Source organism: Meleagris gallopavo, chromosome 8 (assembly GCF_000146605.3).
Source record: "Meleagris gallopavo isolate NT-WF06-2002-E0010 breed Aviagen turkey brand Nicholas breeding stock chromosome 8, Turkey_5.1, whole genome shotgun sequence".
Lineage (NCBI taxonomy): Eukaryota > Metazoa > Chordata > Aves > Galliformes > Phasianidae > Meleagris > Meleagris gallopavo.
The window spans coordinates 29,653,693-29,671,430 of record NC_015018.2 but is presented as its reverse complement, the minus strand read 5'-3'; the positions used below and the strand labels follow the sequence as shown (position 1 = coordinate 29,671,430).

The 17,738-nt window shown below is 40.5% G+C and overlaps 1 protein-coding gene across 6 annotated transcripts in view; it reads left to right on the top strand.

Moving 5' to 3' along the window:
- C8H10orf90 (chromosome 8 C10orf90 homolog) overlaps nt 1-17,738 on the top strand; it is a 64,286-nt gene that overhangs the window by 27,463 nt on the left and 19,085 nt on the right. For 5 of the 6 annotated variants that reach the window (XM_010714841.3, XM_019617869.2, XM_010714844.2 and 2 more), the window contains exons 2-3: nt 3,786-3,874; nt 5,959-7,039. In XM_010714841.3, coding sequence (XP_010713143.1) covers nt 3,786-3,874; nt 5,959-7,039 — 1,170 coding nt within the window. Of the gene's footprint in view, nt 1-2,349; nt 2,430-3,785; nt 3,875-5,958; nt 7,040-17,738 lie in introns of all 6 variants that reach the window. The other variant, XM_019617868.2, reaches the window with a different exon arrangement.

The window sequence follows — 17,738 nt, the reverse complement described above, 5'->3', positions numbered from 1 at the left end:
GATGACTTTGTTTTCCTCGTGGCTTCCTCAGGTATTTGAATTAAATAAGCCATAGAAAAATTCAAATAAATACAGTGTTTTAAACAGAATAAAGTATAAATGAATGCCTTCAAGCTGGTTTTAACAATATGGTTTATCTGAAGATAACTTAATGTAGCAATAATATGTATCAGAAGAAAAAAAAAAAGGCTTAAAAATGTTTTAAGTTATGCTGAAGACATTGTATTAACTGTGCTTGGCCCTACAGTCAAGCCATCAATGTCCTTTAGCTCCCAGTTCTGAGGGGGAAATCTGAGTCTTTTTGGGTGACTACTGGACCTGGGAGGAAGCCCAAGACTCCTTGGAGGTCTTTCAGATGATGTGATAAAGATCTAGAAAAACAATCATTTTTCAGTTCTCCCCTTCTTGCACCACTGTGTATGTTCTGCAGAGTTCTTTTATGGCATTTTGAGGGAAGTTCAAGGAGTTCATTTTGAGGTGATGCTGGTGGCACAGATGGGACCTCAGCATGGGTCTTTGAGCAGAGCAGAAGAGATCAGAAGTGCTGACATGAGTTTGAAATTTGTCAGCATATGAATAGTAAATGAATAAAATATGCGACTTTCATGACAAAAACCAGAGAGGAGGCCAGGACCAGTGCTCTAAAGTGATCCCAGCCCTTTGTGGTGTCACTCTAGCTGTCACCAAAGGCCAGGATTTCCAGCAAGGACCCGAAACAGTGGCAAAATGGTGTTATCTGTTGCTTGTTTTCATGTATGTCTTGAACTTTGTGCAAAATCTTTTTTGGCTGCAGACCAGAATGTCCTGTGTGTGCTAAATAATCACAGTGCACTATTTTTCACCGGCACCCTCACCTTTGCAATTTATCTGCAAGCTGAGCTCTGACTACATATTTTCTGAATCATTATCTGAGCTGGCTGCCAGTTGGCCTGAGGCAGACATCCAGGCACTCGAGACTGGGAGAATTGGTTCCAGCTGCACTCTGTAATTAGGAAAACCCTGGTCTGTAGCCGGATGTCCAGATGCCTTGCCAAGGAGCATATCATTAGGTTCAACAAAGAGTATTGGGGGCAGGGGACTGAAAACAGCGAGGGTGCAATAGGACAAAGTTTATATACCAGTGTTTGCTCCTTCGTTCCTAATCACGTCTCTCGTTTGTAAGCTGGAGAGGTGGGTCGCAGTGGGAAGGGGAGGTTAAGCAAATCCTCAGGATTTCAGCTCAGAAATAAGTTTCTCGTGCTCCCCACAGAGATGGAAAGTATTTGAAATGCTGTTTCTTTTATGCTTTTGCATCAAGGAAAAACTGAACTTTGCGTTCTTTGTGCAACAAGAGTTACAGTGCAATATGTTTTGTCAGCAACAAGGATTTCCATGAACATTCTGCTTGGGACACATCTCAGCTAAACCTCTGTGCTCCCCAAAGAGTTGTCATTACAAACATAGATTCAAGCTCTTTTGTAAGAGTTGTTTTTTTGTTGTTTTGTTTTGATGATGTTAGTTAACAGACGTAAAGCTTCTAAGATTATACTTAATATTGGACCTTTTGCCAGCACTACCATTTATTTAGTCTCTTTCAGCAATCAGATTGAGCGACTCACCAAAAATCTGAGAATTTTGAAGGAACAGAATATCTGTAGTAATATGAGAATGTTATTGCACAGCATAGGGTACGAAAGGCAATGTGAAACTCTCCTCTGGATGATTTAGCAAAGAAAATAGATATTTCCTCCACATCTCCAGAAACACCTACTTTTTTTAAAGTTAAGCAAGAATTCACTAATATATTTCAAAATGTCTCTGTGAAATTGGAAGGTCTTAGCTACAGATTATCACAGGAGTTTACTTTGTTAAGAATAATTTACAGATTATACGTAATAAACTGTGTGGACTTTGATGACTTGTTCTTGTTGGACCCTGTAGAATTCAGTAATTTCTCTTGTGCTGAAAATACATTTGAATGAACTTCATGAAAGACCATCTGGCAAAACATGGCTTTCTGGGTCTGATTTATCTCCAGCCAGCCTTTTTGAGTTCTTTGCACACTAGTTGACATTCGCAAGTTGATATTCTCCTGTTGTAGCTCCTCAGCTCCATTTGAGATAACTGTGGTTTTCTTACCATAAAGTATTTGAGGAAAATGGTTGATAGCAAAGTTTTTGCTTTAATTACATCTGCTTTGTTTCTGAAACCTCTAAATTCCTTGATGTCTTGCCTTAACTCAATCCAACAATTTCTTCCTTACCCTTCTCTGCAAGTTATTTCCTATTTAGTTGTTTAAAGGTCGACATTATGAATGTATCCTCATTTATTCACCTGAGTGCTAATATGCTGGCTATTCTCTTTCCATAGAGCCCACCTTGCAGTTACCATCTCTGCTGCAGCACATCCTTTTCACCATGCATCTCAACCATGAGGAGCAGGCTCTGATGGTATCTCTCTCATGTGCTTTGCCAGCAGTTACTGTGATCATGTTCACTGCATTTTCATCCATTTAAAGTGTCCTTGTAAAAGTAAATAGAAGTGCAGTGAGCCCTCCGCTCCAGCTACTTTCTGGATTCTTTTTTTTTCCCCTTTCTGTGGCCAATGAGTCCAGATGTTGTTTCTGTTCCTCAGGGCTTTCTGTGGCTCAAGGAGAAGGGCAAACTTTTTTTTTTTTTTTTTTTTTTTTTTTCTACCAGCTATGTCTATATACAGTGGCATTGATGTTTTGGAGCTGTATCAGTGAATTACTCCTTTAGTAAAGGAGAAAGTTTATCAGTCAACCTGTTCTGGGATTGCTGTCCAGTGGTGAGGCTTTGGAACAGACCTGACACTTTCCCCTGTTTCGTTTCTACTCTTTAGCTGTCCCCACAGTCATGCCTGAAGCCTGTCACGATGGGTGCACAATAATGGACAATTTTTTTTAAAGGGGAGCTTACTTACATTTCTTTGCTATTGTATTGCTGCACATAAACTGATTTTCTGCTCATTATAAAGCCAACAACTTCTATAGCAGGCAGTCTAAGTTGAAGGAGGAAAAAATCGTATGGTGGTACGGCTTGATTTGAAGAAACAGCCAGTAATGTCACAAAATTTCAGTTCAAATAGAGAATTTTTGGAAATTAACCTCAGATGTTTATTACCATATGGAAGTAATGTAATTTCTATTTAATGACTGACGGCCAATAAAATGCACCATTGCAGTGTCCCAGGTTCTGTGTTACACAGTAATTAATTTTTGTAAAAAGGATAAAAAGAAGTACTGATCACAAGCTTAGAGGTTGATATCATCGGTAGGATATCATCACTGAACTGGAAGTGGCATAATGGTATTTGTGAGTATTATTCAAAATTACTGCAGTTCTTTAAGTATTAAGACAACTTAGCCCAGAATAGAGGAGTCTTATAGCATCCAGCCCATTAACGTGCTTGGTTGTGCTCTCAGGTTCTGCAGATCAGGCAGAAGGGAAGCTTGTTGAAGCCAATTCCCATCTCCCCTACTTATCCCACACACATGCCTTGCATACAGGTGAACCAGTGGCTGAGAGATACAAGCTGTGCTCGGACCTATACAAGTTGTGCAGCTGTCCCCAAACGTGTCTCTGCAAAGCATCCTGGCAGTGCCCAAACTACCTCTCCTGAGAATGGGGGAAACGTGATCCTTTCTATAACCAGCTCCCAGGGCAGGCAGATCACTTACCAGAACACTCTCCCTCCTGCTTGCACTCTGCTTAAAGCCACACTTTATCATCCATCTCCTCCAGGACGCTGGTGATAACATTTCTTTTCCTGTGTTTGTTTCCTAGGAGCAGCAAGGAAGCAGTGGGACAGTAACAGGACATGCACAGGCCAACAGCAGGAGAGTGCTGTGGAGAAAAAACCAAGCTTTGCAGAGGTAGGATGAATAAATAGTAGGTAGAAAAGAGTCAGCAGAAGGCGTTTAGATTTAAAAACAGGTGCTGAATGCTGAACAGTGTGTTTAGGCTTGATTTTGTTTCCCTGTGCTCAGCTTACATAGCCAAAAAGCCAAATGAAATGATGGCTAAAGAGGCAGTGAGTCAGTGTGCTGTTGTTGAGGAAAAAAACCCATGTTTTGTTGGGAAAAAAAAGTAATTAAAGACCTCCCAGGGGTTTAAATCAAGTAGTATCCCAATTACCAGTACGCTGTCTCAGATGTTCCCAGGATAATGCCTGAGGTTTTCTGTTCACCACAATTACTTGGTGTAAGTGCATGCTTTCTCCACAAGATGCAGTGAGGCTTGAAAACTCCCAAAGAACACAGAATCGGTTGATCAAACCTTAAAGATTCACTTCTCTGCCAGAGGTTGAGAGAAGGGAAGAGTATGTTTACTCAAGCAGCAAAAGAAGTGAATTACCTAAAATTTGTATCTGAAGCTAATAGAGATAAGTTTTGACGTGTTTTTGGACTCTTGCATGAAGTTTCCATCTGTACAGCCCTCAACAGAATAAATAAATGTCATATCAGCTGCTACAGCAAGTGATGCCTCCACAAAATAAAGTGTATCAAGGAACCTTCTTCAGGGCTCATAAAAATCTCAGGGAAGTTGAGAGTTTTAGAAGTCACACAAAGGTCTTAAACCTATAGGTAGAAGTAAATGCAGTGCAGAAAATGTAAGGCAAATGTTTTTACAAAGAAGGAAGAAAATGCTTTCCCTGGGGCTGTGAAATTATTGAATTGTCAAAACCACAGGCAGCTGGTTTAAAGAGTAGATAAAATTTACCTGACGTTTCACCTTGTTAATAAACTCTTGATCCAACTCTACTTATTTGGGTTCCCAAAACAGCCTTCCCAAGAGCTACAGAAGGAGCTGTTATTCTGTGTTATTTCCATGCACAAGGGATGGGAGCTATCATCAGCTACAGTTTTTCCCTTGGGCTTCGGAGCAGGGTGAAATACTGGTTAAGCACTGGCATTGATTAGCAGATGATATGGATGCCCAGAACTGACTGAGATGAATGCACAATAAGCAGGAACAGTACAGGCTAGCAAATGGGACCTAAACTCTAAATCAAATTGAATGAACTTTCATTACAGAGCAAATCCTCAGATTTTGCATGACGATTCATTGGGCTTTTTATCTGTTAGGATTGCAAAATCTAGGAACCCGGGGCAAAAGCAATCTAATCAGCCAATTTAGAGCAGCAAAGAGATGCCTTATTGCATATCACCTGTGTGATGAGCTTTGTGGATGATAATAGCTGGAGATTTTAAACTCGGGTTTACTCCCTGTTAAATAGCTTTAACGTAAAAGCACTACTTTTATCCCATCAGATGAAGCAGCATATGGTCTGTCAAGATGTTTACTGCCATGCTCAGAAATGTGAATGTGGGCCACAGTCAGTCCAACGTGGACAATGTGGTTTTGCATTCGATGAGCAAGAAGGAACTGATGAATTAAAATTGTGCTTGTAGCACTTGTAGGAAATAATATCACCTTAATCAGAGGGAACGTGGGGAAGTTTTTCCTTCCTTTTTTACCTGTCAGGTCATAAAGCATCAATGACAGATGCCCAAGTGCTCTCTACAGCACGTGATGGCACACGTGAACCTTCAGGCTAATGATCTGTAAACTCACTTGAATGCATTTAAAACCCTAGCAGGCCATAATGAAAGAGCAGACTTCAAAATTGTCAATGCCTTCAATGTGTCAATTTTTAAAAAACATAGCAGCCCCAAATCCCAATTGCAGCAATGGCTGAAATACTGCAATTAATAGTATAGGATACACATTTTTAATTCAAATATATTTTTAGGCTGGATAAAATATTTACTGGAGCCTCCCTGGCAATTCAGAGCTGACTTTAAGAATGTGTGCTTTAAGATGGGGGGAAGGGGGAAGTAGTATAAATAGAAATTTAACAAGAGATGTTGAACAAAACTGTCTTGTGTGATAGATGAAAAATAGTTACGTATGTTATGATAGAATATGTTGATAATTTGAATCTTTTCATTTTCAGGAATCTCTGTCATCAACAAATAGAAAATTGATTTCACCAATAGTCATTTCACAGATGATTGATGAGACTAAACTAAAAGAAAATCGGTCTGCTTTGCTGATGCAGGCTGTGACCCCCCAGCCCAGCGCTTGCCACACAAAGCAATCTTTGGCTAATGATGGTTCAGTAAACATTACCAGCACGTTTGCTGTGCTTGCCAGCCGATTAGAAATTCAGTCATCTTTAGATGATACCACCTCTCCATCAGGCTGTCCCATCGCAGATGGAAAACAGTGTCAAAAGCAGAAGGGTTTTGCCTCCATAACTATTACAGCCCGGCGTGTCACTGCGGGCTCCAGTGATCCAACCTGGGGACCCAGGGCTGTGCCAGAGCCCCATGCTGCGACCCCCACCTTGAGTGAGATCCCTGCTGCCCTCCGCCACCGACTTTCACCTGACCAAGCAAACCCCCAAGTCACTCCATCACGGGTTTCTGATTGTTGCTCAAAATTAAGTAGAGAGCTGCGTGAGAGGTTTTTCAGCCTCAGAAACAGGGAGAATGGTGTGGGTCTTCAAAGCAGTGATGGGAGAGAGAAAGTACCGCCTTCATTCACCTCATCTGTCCGCTTTCAGGTTTCTCAGCAGTGTCCAAATCCCATCTATTACATAGACAAGTCACTCAACGTGTGCCTTGACCGACCTCGAATTAAATGCCAAAGAATTTATAGATCAGCGTTGTCCTTCAATATAAATTGTAGTTCGTCTAGATTAACAGCAGATGGAGTAGATGGTATAGGTAATGGAGAGTCAATAGAGAAGATGCTTCAGATAAAGCTCCTGAGAGAAAACAAGACTCCACGCAGAACAAACAGGAGTGCACATTTAACAGAACGTAATGTAATTAATAAACAGACAGCAAATGAAGGCTATTTGGTTACTAAGTGCCCTTTGACAAGAGTCTGTGCCTCTGAACTTCCAGCATCTGGGCGTGCACCCAAAGGACCTAACAGCACAACAACAACAAAGCAAGATGATAATAAGCAGTCTGGCAGCTATCGCACTACATTTTCTCTCCATCTTTCTAATTCAAGTGGCAAGGCAGGTAAGTCATTTCCATAAGCCTCAGTCTGGTGGAGCAGCGATTCAGGCTGGAACAGACCCACCACAATGATTTTACGTGAGCAGATAACAGTAATCTTTGCTTCTGCAAAGGCATGCTTAGTCAGAACACAACACAGACATGCACAATTCCAGGACTACTGTTAATATATCTGCCATGCTAGTGATGCATGCTGCTCACCAGGTGACAGAGAAAACTTTGCCTGTGTTCATAACCTCTATTTTAACCTTTTGTAAGTGTAACTTTTTTTTTTGCTCTCAGCAACAGCAAGTGTTTAGCTCAAAAAATAATTCTTTCTTTGCAGAAGGGCTGAATTTCATGAGGTGAAATTAAGAATGAGATGGCTCCACTGGGCTTGGTTTTGTGCTCCTTACAACTGAAAATGATCAGATTTATTATTTAGAAAGGCCACAGTAATAAACCTTGGCCTCTATAAGCAAAGTGAATGTTTTGCAAAGCTTTAGCACATTTGTTCCAAATATCTCCAAGCGTTTTGCAAACTCAGTATTTTCTTCACAACATTGCTCTCGGGAAAGTGGCCGTGGGGATTGCTCTGTGCCCAGAATGGTGTAGCTTCCACTGCACTGAGCTGCAGCAGCTATGTAACAGTGCAGTTGAATAACCACAGCTGAGTTTATTGACTCACCAGGAAGGCAGCGTGGATGGGAAGAATGTCAATGAGAGAGTCTGGTTATTGCCAAATGTGCTAAGTTAGAACTTACCTCCCTTATATCCTGTGACCTTGGGCTATGTTTAATTGCAATTACCTTGTACTTATACGTTCCTTTTTGATTTAAGGACACGTATATGACATAAGCTGTTTCCTAAGCTTGTGTCTTCATCTTCCCAGTTTATAATTGGGGGAAAAAAAAAAAGAAAAAAAAGAAGAAAGATGAGGAAGTGCGTGCTCTCTGATGCAAAGGCACAAAACATGTTCTGCTCCATCCCTCTGCACCTTGCTATTATTTCTGCACTCGCTGCTCTTGCAGCTATCAAGGCACAAATGGTGAGAAGACACTGCTTTATTCAGTCCCACTTTACCACTAAGAAAACTATCAGCAAGGCCAGGGTCTTCCACAGAGATACTTCATTGTGTAGTAGCCTAATTCAAAATAACAATGCCTTCCTGAGATTTTTCATAGGCAGTGCTATGTATTCAGGGGTTAACTCAGTGGCATCTGAGGACTCTGTGTTACGTCACAAAAAACAAGGGTTAGAATAGTATTGAGATTTCACATGGGCTTGGCAATGCAGGGGTGGCCGTGAAAGGATGACTTTTACTAGAAGTAATTAGAAAGTGAAATAGGAGATTGCTCATGGTTCCCCAGTTCTACTGGAAAAAGGAAGTAAGTGAGGTAACTGGCTGAGAAATATTGCTTTTTTTAATAGCAACTTCCACCATTTGTATGCATAAGAATACAGGTGTTAATAAACATGGGAAGTGTTACCTTTTAACTGCTTCCACCATTTGTGTAAGCAATAATGTAGAATGTAAAGATATATATTTCTCTTGATCAGACCTCTTGTAATGTATAAGAAGGTGTTTATCTGCTTACTACAACTTTCCTGTGTGAAATGTCATAAAAAGCCAGTATAATGCTAAAAAACAGCAGTCTTTCTCACCAAGATCCCAAAAGTAATAAGCTCTTGCATAGCTGTCAGCCATTAAATGTGACATATCATAAGAAACCCAGTTAAATTCACAAGGCATCCACATTGCTCATTAAAATGAAAGGCAACTGGTATGAGTTTAACCTGAGAGAAAATGAAAAACAAAGTTTGCCACAGTTGCAAAATCTACGAAGTGAGGGACAGAAGGGATCTATTGGATCCAGTGTTCCATTCTAGTGCAAATCTGGTGCAGTCCTACAGCCTGTCGCGTTTGCTTGATTGTTGGCTTTTTTTTCCTGGACTAGTTTTAAGTATTGAGAGAAACAAAAGATATAATGGGGCCCTTGCCTTCCTGTTCTGTGCTGGCGAACTTCATATTCAGCTTAAAACTGCAGGAGCTGTATTGCATGATGATGCTTTGTGACTGCAGTGAAGTAACTACCCCATCAGCAAAGTCCTTTATACCACTACAGATTCCCAACTCTTTCTATACATTTTTCCTCCAGTATTTACTAGCTCATATCTATTTGTATTAAGGTCTGTCGTATGTTTATGCAATTAAATATCTGTGAAATGAAATGCTTAAGAAGAAAGAAAATTGGAAGAGGCAACAAACAACTTTTGACACCATGTTAATACTTTAATGTCATTATCTCGTGGATGAAGGGACTGCAGAGAGCTCTTTGTCATATTTCTGGTGACCCAGAAAGTTTGAGTTTATATTAGTTTGCAGCTGTAGGCAACAGATTCCTGCCAGCAGAAATAATAGTGGTAATAATATCACCATGGCCAAAGAATGGAACAGTTACGTTCAAGGCTAAACTTTTCTATATGAAGTCTGTAAATGTAGTTTTAAGAATATATAGGCTGTGTTGCCAGTACCTGTGGAGGGATGGGTACCCACATAATTCTGTTTTCCAGGGCCCAGCTACGCTCTTTCCTATGGAGCCAGTTGAGTCATGGCCTCTTTACTGTGCCTTTTCTTAATTTTTTACGTGACTTCACTAAAGCAACGGTGACTCTTATGGTATTACTCATACCATTTCATGTTCTAATCCAAGCATTCTGGACTTGGCTTTATACGGCTCCGAATAACCTAATCCAAGGCCATACTTTCAGTAGGAGATTGAGGCAAATAATCTCCAGAGGTATCTATTTCCACAGTTTGCCACATATGAAAAGGATATTTTAGGCATATTAAGAAATGTAAATCTTGGGCTTTGCTCATAGATGGTAGTTATGCTTGGAAATCCAAAAGTCCTGGTCTCAGTTAACATTCAAAGCCATGTCTCATGCTATGTCATCCCAAGGACTGATTATGGCCTTGTGATTTCACCACTATGGATTGTATCTTCTACTGGCTCCGCTGCTTTGGATACTTTGCTCCTGGCAAGAAATTGGACTTTAAGTGCTGGAAAATCCATATTTTGTGTGAAGTCAGTCTTCAGATGTGGAAAGACATGCAGTCATAAGATGTGACTGCATTCACTTTTAGCGAGGGGTCAAGATCTAAATCTTTTGGGCAGCTTAAGGGACGTGTACATACTAATGTGAAATGTCCCCACTAACAGCCACCTCAGAGAGATACAGCTGAGCATAAGCCTTGGCCAGGCTCTGTGAGGTCCATGTCCCAGGCAGTCGATGTGGATCTCCCTGCCTTCGGTCACAGCTTTTAACAAGCTGTCAGAACTTGCTAACGCTGCTTTTAGGTCATTGTGGCAATTTCCTTTACTGTCTGCAGATGATGTCTCATAAATACAAGGTTAGTTAAAAATGAAAAGATTAGTCTTGTTTCTGTGAAAGACATGAACGTTTTTAATCTTAATTTCTTACCCATCCTTCATGAAGAACGTGCTCCACGTGAGTATCTACTTTTCTATTCGTCTTTTACAGTATAGTAGCTACTTGATGCTAGGCTGAATTATTAAAAGGGGGCAAAGAGAAGGAAAAAGAACACATTTAAATACATTTTGACCTCTTGATTAGACAAAATCGTCATTTACTATGTGAGATTATAAAATCCAACATCCAAATTTATCTGTTTAAGCTTAGATCAAACATCTTGATGACTAAGCACCTTTGCAAACCTCAGCTTTTGAAATGATTTCTGCTAGCACTTCAACTCTTATAATGTCTGCACCTGCGTTTTTTTCCTTCTGTTGGCATGCCCAAAGCTGCTGTGCAGAGTTATGAAGGAAGAATATCTGTGCTGGAGATAAATTTAAATCCAGTAGAGTCGATATGTGCTGCACTGGCTGTCACACCCTATGCCGAGATGTCAAAAACATGGAGAATACAGCACTCATCGGTATGGAAGTTACCCCAAAGTAGGGAAATGAGGATTATGATGTGCTCGTGAGTCACTGTTTGGAGGTGAATGTGATGCAATGGGGTGTTATGACAGCAGCACTAAGTGCTGGGCACGGAGGGGTCTCACAGGAGCTAACCTTAACAGGGGTCTCACAGGGGCTGCACTACCAGCATCAGTTCTTCTGCTGAATTTGGAAATAGAGTAGTGGTGACAGATAGCACTCAAGATGGAGAAAGCGCATTTAAATCAGTGAACGAGACAAAAAAAATCAGTGAACGAGACAGAAGTGAGAGCTACTATTGTATTGTATTGTAGTTGTTTTATTTTTTCATCATCAAACCGACCAAGAGGTGACTTGAAAGCATAATTTACTTAATTAAAGCAATACAAGACAAAGGATGAGTAAACTGAGATGGGATCTGGCATTCTGCATTGTTGAAGGGCCCAGATGGTTATAAAGTTGTCTTTCCTTCTTAAGTAGGAGTTTTATTAACTATTACTGAAGCCAGCAGCATATATGCCAAGGGGGAAGTAACTAAATTTTAATTAGTTTCAAGAGCTTCTTTAAACTTTTTGTATTGTGTCCATGTCTATGTGTGTGTACATATATATGCATGTACATATGCATGTACATATATACTTGTATTGGAGTAAAATCAGAACAGTGGGTACTGTGGGATTTCAACATGATACTGCCTGCAAAATAATGTTTTAGTTTGAAAAATACACTGAAATCCTCTGGTATTTGAGACATTTGAATATTGGGAAAATATTTGGAGGTCACCATTAAACTAACGTTCACTCACAGTAATGAGAATGGGCTAATGTAAGCAGCCTTAAAACTAAAGACTATTAGAAGTATTTACTTTCAATTATTAATTGAAATGCTGTAATGAATGAATTCAGCCTACCTAGTGTTCTCACCTGATCTTCTGTTTATAGGCAAGTTAACATACAATAGCCTAGAATATGAGATTAGTATGTATGCATGTATATATGTATTATATATATATATATAAAACAAGATATAATTAGATGAAAGCTGTTCCATACAATGTGGAATTTATTGTATAGAAACTTGAGGAGCTACACAGATGATGCTAATTAATTCTTCAGCCTGAGAATATGCTCAGCAGTAGTGATGGTAAGGACAGGAGAAATGTGAAATATGGCACAGCAGATTTTACTTTGGCACACACCTGCTAAACACGAGGAGTCCGATTTTTGGCTGATGTCAACCAATAGAAAAAGCTGCCTTGAGAGGAGCTACGCTCCCCCCCTAGCCAGGGATATTACTGACTTGGCATTATGGACACAGCAGCTGGTGCTGACTTGTTAAGAACAAAGGACCACATGCCAAAAAGCCCATTAGAAGAGGCTCCTTTGATGTTTCGCTTCATCTGGTATACATTTAAAACGGTGGAGGTTGTCAATTTTCTTTAGTCTAGACGTTCTGTGTCATTGGATCTGTGTCGCACTGCAATGTGACCTTAGCATACTGTATCAGATGCTGAGAAATTGAGGACTCGGTCAGTTCCGCGAGGAATTGGCAGTCCTCAGTTATCTGAGAGTGTAGAAGGTGCATTGAGCCTTGTATGCAGCCCCCAACCTGTGTAATGGGCAAATAGCAGCTGCCCCTTCTCACCTTAGAGATTCTTTATTCATGTTTAGTACTAATTATAGTACCTGAGTGTACACCCCTATATTCGTCTTCAGTCCTTGTTTCAAGCATCAGTTGCCCCTTCATCTGATGTGACAAAAGAAGGGATGATGAGGCTTGTTGAGTCTGGGAGGAAAAACAGTGGAACAGTAGGTGGGTATTCCTTCTTGCTCTGCTATTTAGGGTAACTCAAGTATTCAGAGGAGTGGTGGGCCTTCTGCCCCGCTGCATGGAAATGTAGCTGATGTTGGAGACATGGACCCTCGATGCAAGCAAGAGGGCAAGATGAGGCTCAGAGCTGTGTAAGCCCAAGCTGCCCCAGGCTTGCTTTCAGTGCCAGGACTGACACTTCAGTGGTGGTTCATTAGACATCACAGTGACCCTGGCTATAATTAGAACGCTCACAGTTTTCTACGGAGCAAATTATTCTTTAGTTTTGTTTTTTTTCTCTGTGGTTTTAGTCAACATGTAGCCATTGTCTTTTGAGAATAGTTCTTTTTTGTTCTTGTGGCTTATTTTATTGTGGTTTCTCCACCCTGCTTGTTTGAATGCATGAGCATAAGATAATTTGACAGGAGTTGAAGGAGCTGCCCACCTTCAGGAAGCATGTCTTTTGCTGATTAAAGGCTCAGTTTAATATTATGGGGGGTATCAGTCAACCTATTGGACAGAAATGACATCATTTCCCTTGAAAACAGAAGGACATTTGCCCTATTAATGATATTATGAACAGAATTTCCAGAGATGAAGATGATAAATTAACATCATTTTCCCAAAGGCAATCACACTGTTTGCTGATAACCCAAATTAAAGTTAAGCTCTCCTCGTTTTGGTACATGAAAGTTAAAGATTTGATTTTTCCCCACTGTTCTGGGTAGACAGGAAGGAATCATTTCTGTCTTTGAGCTGTCACAGTTGGTAAAAGCATGAGACAATTTGAAGTGAAAGAATTTAGAGTGGGCAAGTCCCTTGTCAGTGCTCAGGACAGCCAACGGAGGTCTGGATACTAAAAGCATTAAAAATAATAATTTATTTTTGAAATGAGGTAGGCTACATGGATTCAGTGACTGCATTACACCACTGGAGTAAAGGACCTAATTTTTCCCCCTCTTTACGCTTGTTTTAAAGTAGGTGCAGCTCTTCTGCAGTCTGCAAAATGAATGCTTGGCTCAGACTGGCTGTGGTAAATTATCAGAAAGAGCTGAACAACTAGGTGTCTTTGACATGATGAGAATACCAAGTGGTTGATACATTTCTCACCCTGCAAATCACCATTTAAACGTTGTGAATCAGCCTGAATATATTTCTTTAAAGTGACAGTGCAACAGATTACTTTTGGAGTCACTACAATGCAGTCAATACGATCACATGATAGCTTCTAAGATGACATCCTTGAAATCCAAATGTGGATGTCTACCTCTGAGAATTTCTTGTATGGGTTTTACAGAGAATGTCTCATAAGTACAGCAGCAAATTTTGAAGTGTTTTCAATAAGTGGCTCCCCTGATTATTAACAGTGTGAACAGAGATCCTCTCCATCTAAGGACCGGTTGTCTGGAAGTGTTTAGTGTAGCATGGCCAAAAAGACATGACAAGAATAATGATGATTCATTGCATGAGGGTAAAATCTAAGATTGATTTTCTTCAATGAGAAAATAATTATCAGGTTCTTGACTAACCTCCAAATTATGAGTGATTTAATGAAAAGGGAACATTTTTCTTTTAATCCTGTCCCAAGCACATAGGAAGTAAAGGGGAAAAATCTTAACAAAGTGTACAAGCACTTTGTTCTCAGCCAGCTGGGTATTGGTAACGCACTGGTGCAACGGTTGAATAAAAAAATGTGGGTGGATTATTTCCTGGCCACTAAAATATTCTGCAGCAATCGCACACTCTCATGATTCAGAGTGTAAGATGATCTCCTGCAGGTGCCAGGCAGGAACGTTTCCTTTTGGCTGCTGTAGTCATTACAAATTACGCTCTTGTTCCACCAAGCTTCTCCATGCGCCGTAGGAATCGGTGCGTCACATCCTGTCCTAAGCACCACATTGCTGTGTATTAGCTCTGCATTTAAAGTGACGTCCCCTTACTTAATGCTGAGAGTTGGTGGAGTATTTGTAAAGCGTTTTCAGAAAATAATTTGGAGGTCACTGGTGAGGGACTTCTTGCTGGTGCCATTAATGAGCTGCATTTTGGGATTCTTTTCTGTGAAGCCAAGTGTTACACTGCACTGATTTTGCCAATAGCCTTCTGTAAACAAGGTGCTTCTTGACATCAAGAGACTCTTCTTACTTTGAATTGATTATAGATTGGAAGCTAACAGCTCGTAGGCATGTTTGATGCACTTTCTCTTTTAAGTGATTATGACTTTCTGCAGTCAAATATTGATTTTTGCAAAAACAGAAAGAGTATTTTCAGAACTCATCAACTTTTCATACAGTCTTTGTCCTCTCATGAACACCTTCACCTCATTATCCAGTGGAAATGTCTGAAGCGGTAGAATAGTTTGGCATCCTTGAATTCTTTATGCTCATCACAAACATGATGGATAATGCTGTGATCCAATAACTTGTGGACAAGTTTAATTGCTGTCTCTCGGTCTGAGGCCTCCTTATGGTCAATCAGCCAGTCAGTCAGCTCTTTGGCAACAAAGCAGTTGGGATACGTCTTGAGAGAAATGTGCCACAGCTGTCAAAACTATTTTAAAAATCCAAAGGAAATAACTAGAAGATAATCATAGAACCTTACAATCACAAAGTTGGAAAAGACCTCCAAATGCACATAATCCAACTGTCCACCTACAGCCTGCTAAACCATGTCTCTTAGTACCACATCTAAACATTTCATTGAGTCATAGAATGGTTTGTGTTGGAAGGGACCTTTAAGATCACCTAGTTCCAACCCCTTGCTATAGGCAGGGACACTTCCCTCTAGACCAGGTTGCTCAAAGTCCCATGCAGCCTGGCCTTGAAATTTCTTGAACACCTCCAGGGACAGTGACTACACCACCTCTCTGGGCAGCCTGTTACCTTCCCTGACTATTATTTCAAAGAAAAAAGTTTTCCTAATAGCCAACCTGAACCTCCCCTGGTGTAACTTCAGGCCAATCCCCCTCCTCCTATTGCTGTTACCTGGGAGAAGAGGCCAATCCCCACCTCACCACAGCCTCCTTTCAGGGAGAGCAATATGGTGTTCCCTGAGCATCCTGATCTCCAGACTAAACAATCCCACTTGAAGCAACTGAGAACCTTGTTTGTTAGCGATAATTTTTTTTATCTGGCCTTTTAGCTACTGATATAGCTGAGATAATGAAGCTTCATCCCAGTTGGACAGGGCTGTTTGAAGATACATTAATACAGGTACAGTGATGTTAACAGAGAATGACAGTGTGGCTGATTCTCTTCAGTTCAAACTTGCAAAGCTGTCTTGACTTTGGGTCTTGACAGTTCTGGTATTGCTGCTGAGGACAAGGGCCAGCCCTGTTTTTCAGGATCCAGCATCAGATCACTATTTAATGGTAAATCCAAGACCTCGTTAAGTGCTACATTTTGATTAGGGAGCATGGGCGCAGCTACAATTTTGTCAGGATTTTTTGCAACTCAGATATTTTCCATGAATGTTAATGCTGAACGGTCCTGACACTGCCTCTTGCAAACAAGTCACTTAACAAACATCACAAGGCAGTTTGGGACAGAGGTCTCGCTGCTGGTCAGCAGAAATTTTAGTCAAAATATCTGAATTTCTAGCATTCTTTGCTGACTGCATCTTGTTGACTGATTAAAAGCGATGTCCCTTCCTCGGCAGTGATCTGAACGATAAATTATTCTCCCTATCCTCCATGCCTTGACAAACTCTGAAATAACTAATAATACTGTCATTGCTCTCACTGTTTCCATTTTTCTGTGTTACGAGCCTGTTGAAATGATGCAGTCTGTTTACTTATATCTAGGATCATACAACTTAGCAATGGTAACACTTGATACACAGCAGGAATTGAGTCATCAGTCCTTGTCATCGGGATCTTGGTTTGGATTTTGGTTTATTGCTTGTACAGCCCATTCATCCCTGGTACTATCTCTTAGAAATGGTGTAAGTTTCAGTTTCTTCTATTTAAGATACAGTAATTGCTTCTGCTTTCTGCTTGGGTTGTTGGCATTGTCAGCTCCCCTCACGAGGTCAGGGATTTCTTAGCAGCCCAGGGGTGTGGGGATTTTATTAATAAAAAAGAAAAAAAACAGTAGGTGGTCTATAATGTAGAGCTTGCCGGTAGTGGTGATGTCTGAGCTCATTAAGGACGTGTAGGGAATCATCACTGTGAGTCTCCTTTGGCAACCACCTCTTGTCAGGCTTGCTTGGTGGTCATGGAGGGTTTGTGGCGTTGTGCATTTGCTAAAATGAGTTCTGGCCATTTCAAGTAAGTATTTTGTCACGAACTGTTAAAAATCCACACTGAAATACTAGGAGGAGTGTTATATGAAAGTATGAAAAGCTGCTTTATCCTGCTGTAATGTGAAAGGAGAAAAAAGTATGTAGTAACAATGGAAAAGTGTATGTTTGCCTGAATTGACAATGCTTCCAAGGAAAGGCAAGTTCAACCTGCTGTAATACGAGGTCACTTCCTGTTAGCGAAACCCCCTGAAGGGAGGAAAATGTAAAGAGATACTGTACAGTAAAACAATACGCTCATTTTATTCAGAGGCCAAGGATTCTTAAAAAATAAAAATAAGAAAGCAAAAAACCCTACCCTTGGTTTTACAGGATATTTTTTAACTCCTCCAATATCATATGGTTTTCACGAAGTCGTCTAAGAATTGAACCGTTGCCTCTTTGTTTCTTGCATGGAGGCACAAATGACTTTCCTCCAAATGCAGTCCTTATTTGGTTCCTCTTTCTCCTATAAGCAGCTGAACTTTTTGAACTAGGATGTGTATTCACAGAGCTTTACTAACGGAGTCATTCTGCTTTCCCTGCCTTCAAGTTCTGTTCTCTTGTATCTCCCACAGCATTATGCTTGCATGTCTTTGTTCATCAGTTTTAAAGCCTTTCTTCGGTTGGGATAATAGAAAAAACATATATTGCTAGTCATCCAGTTGCAATTC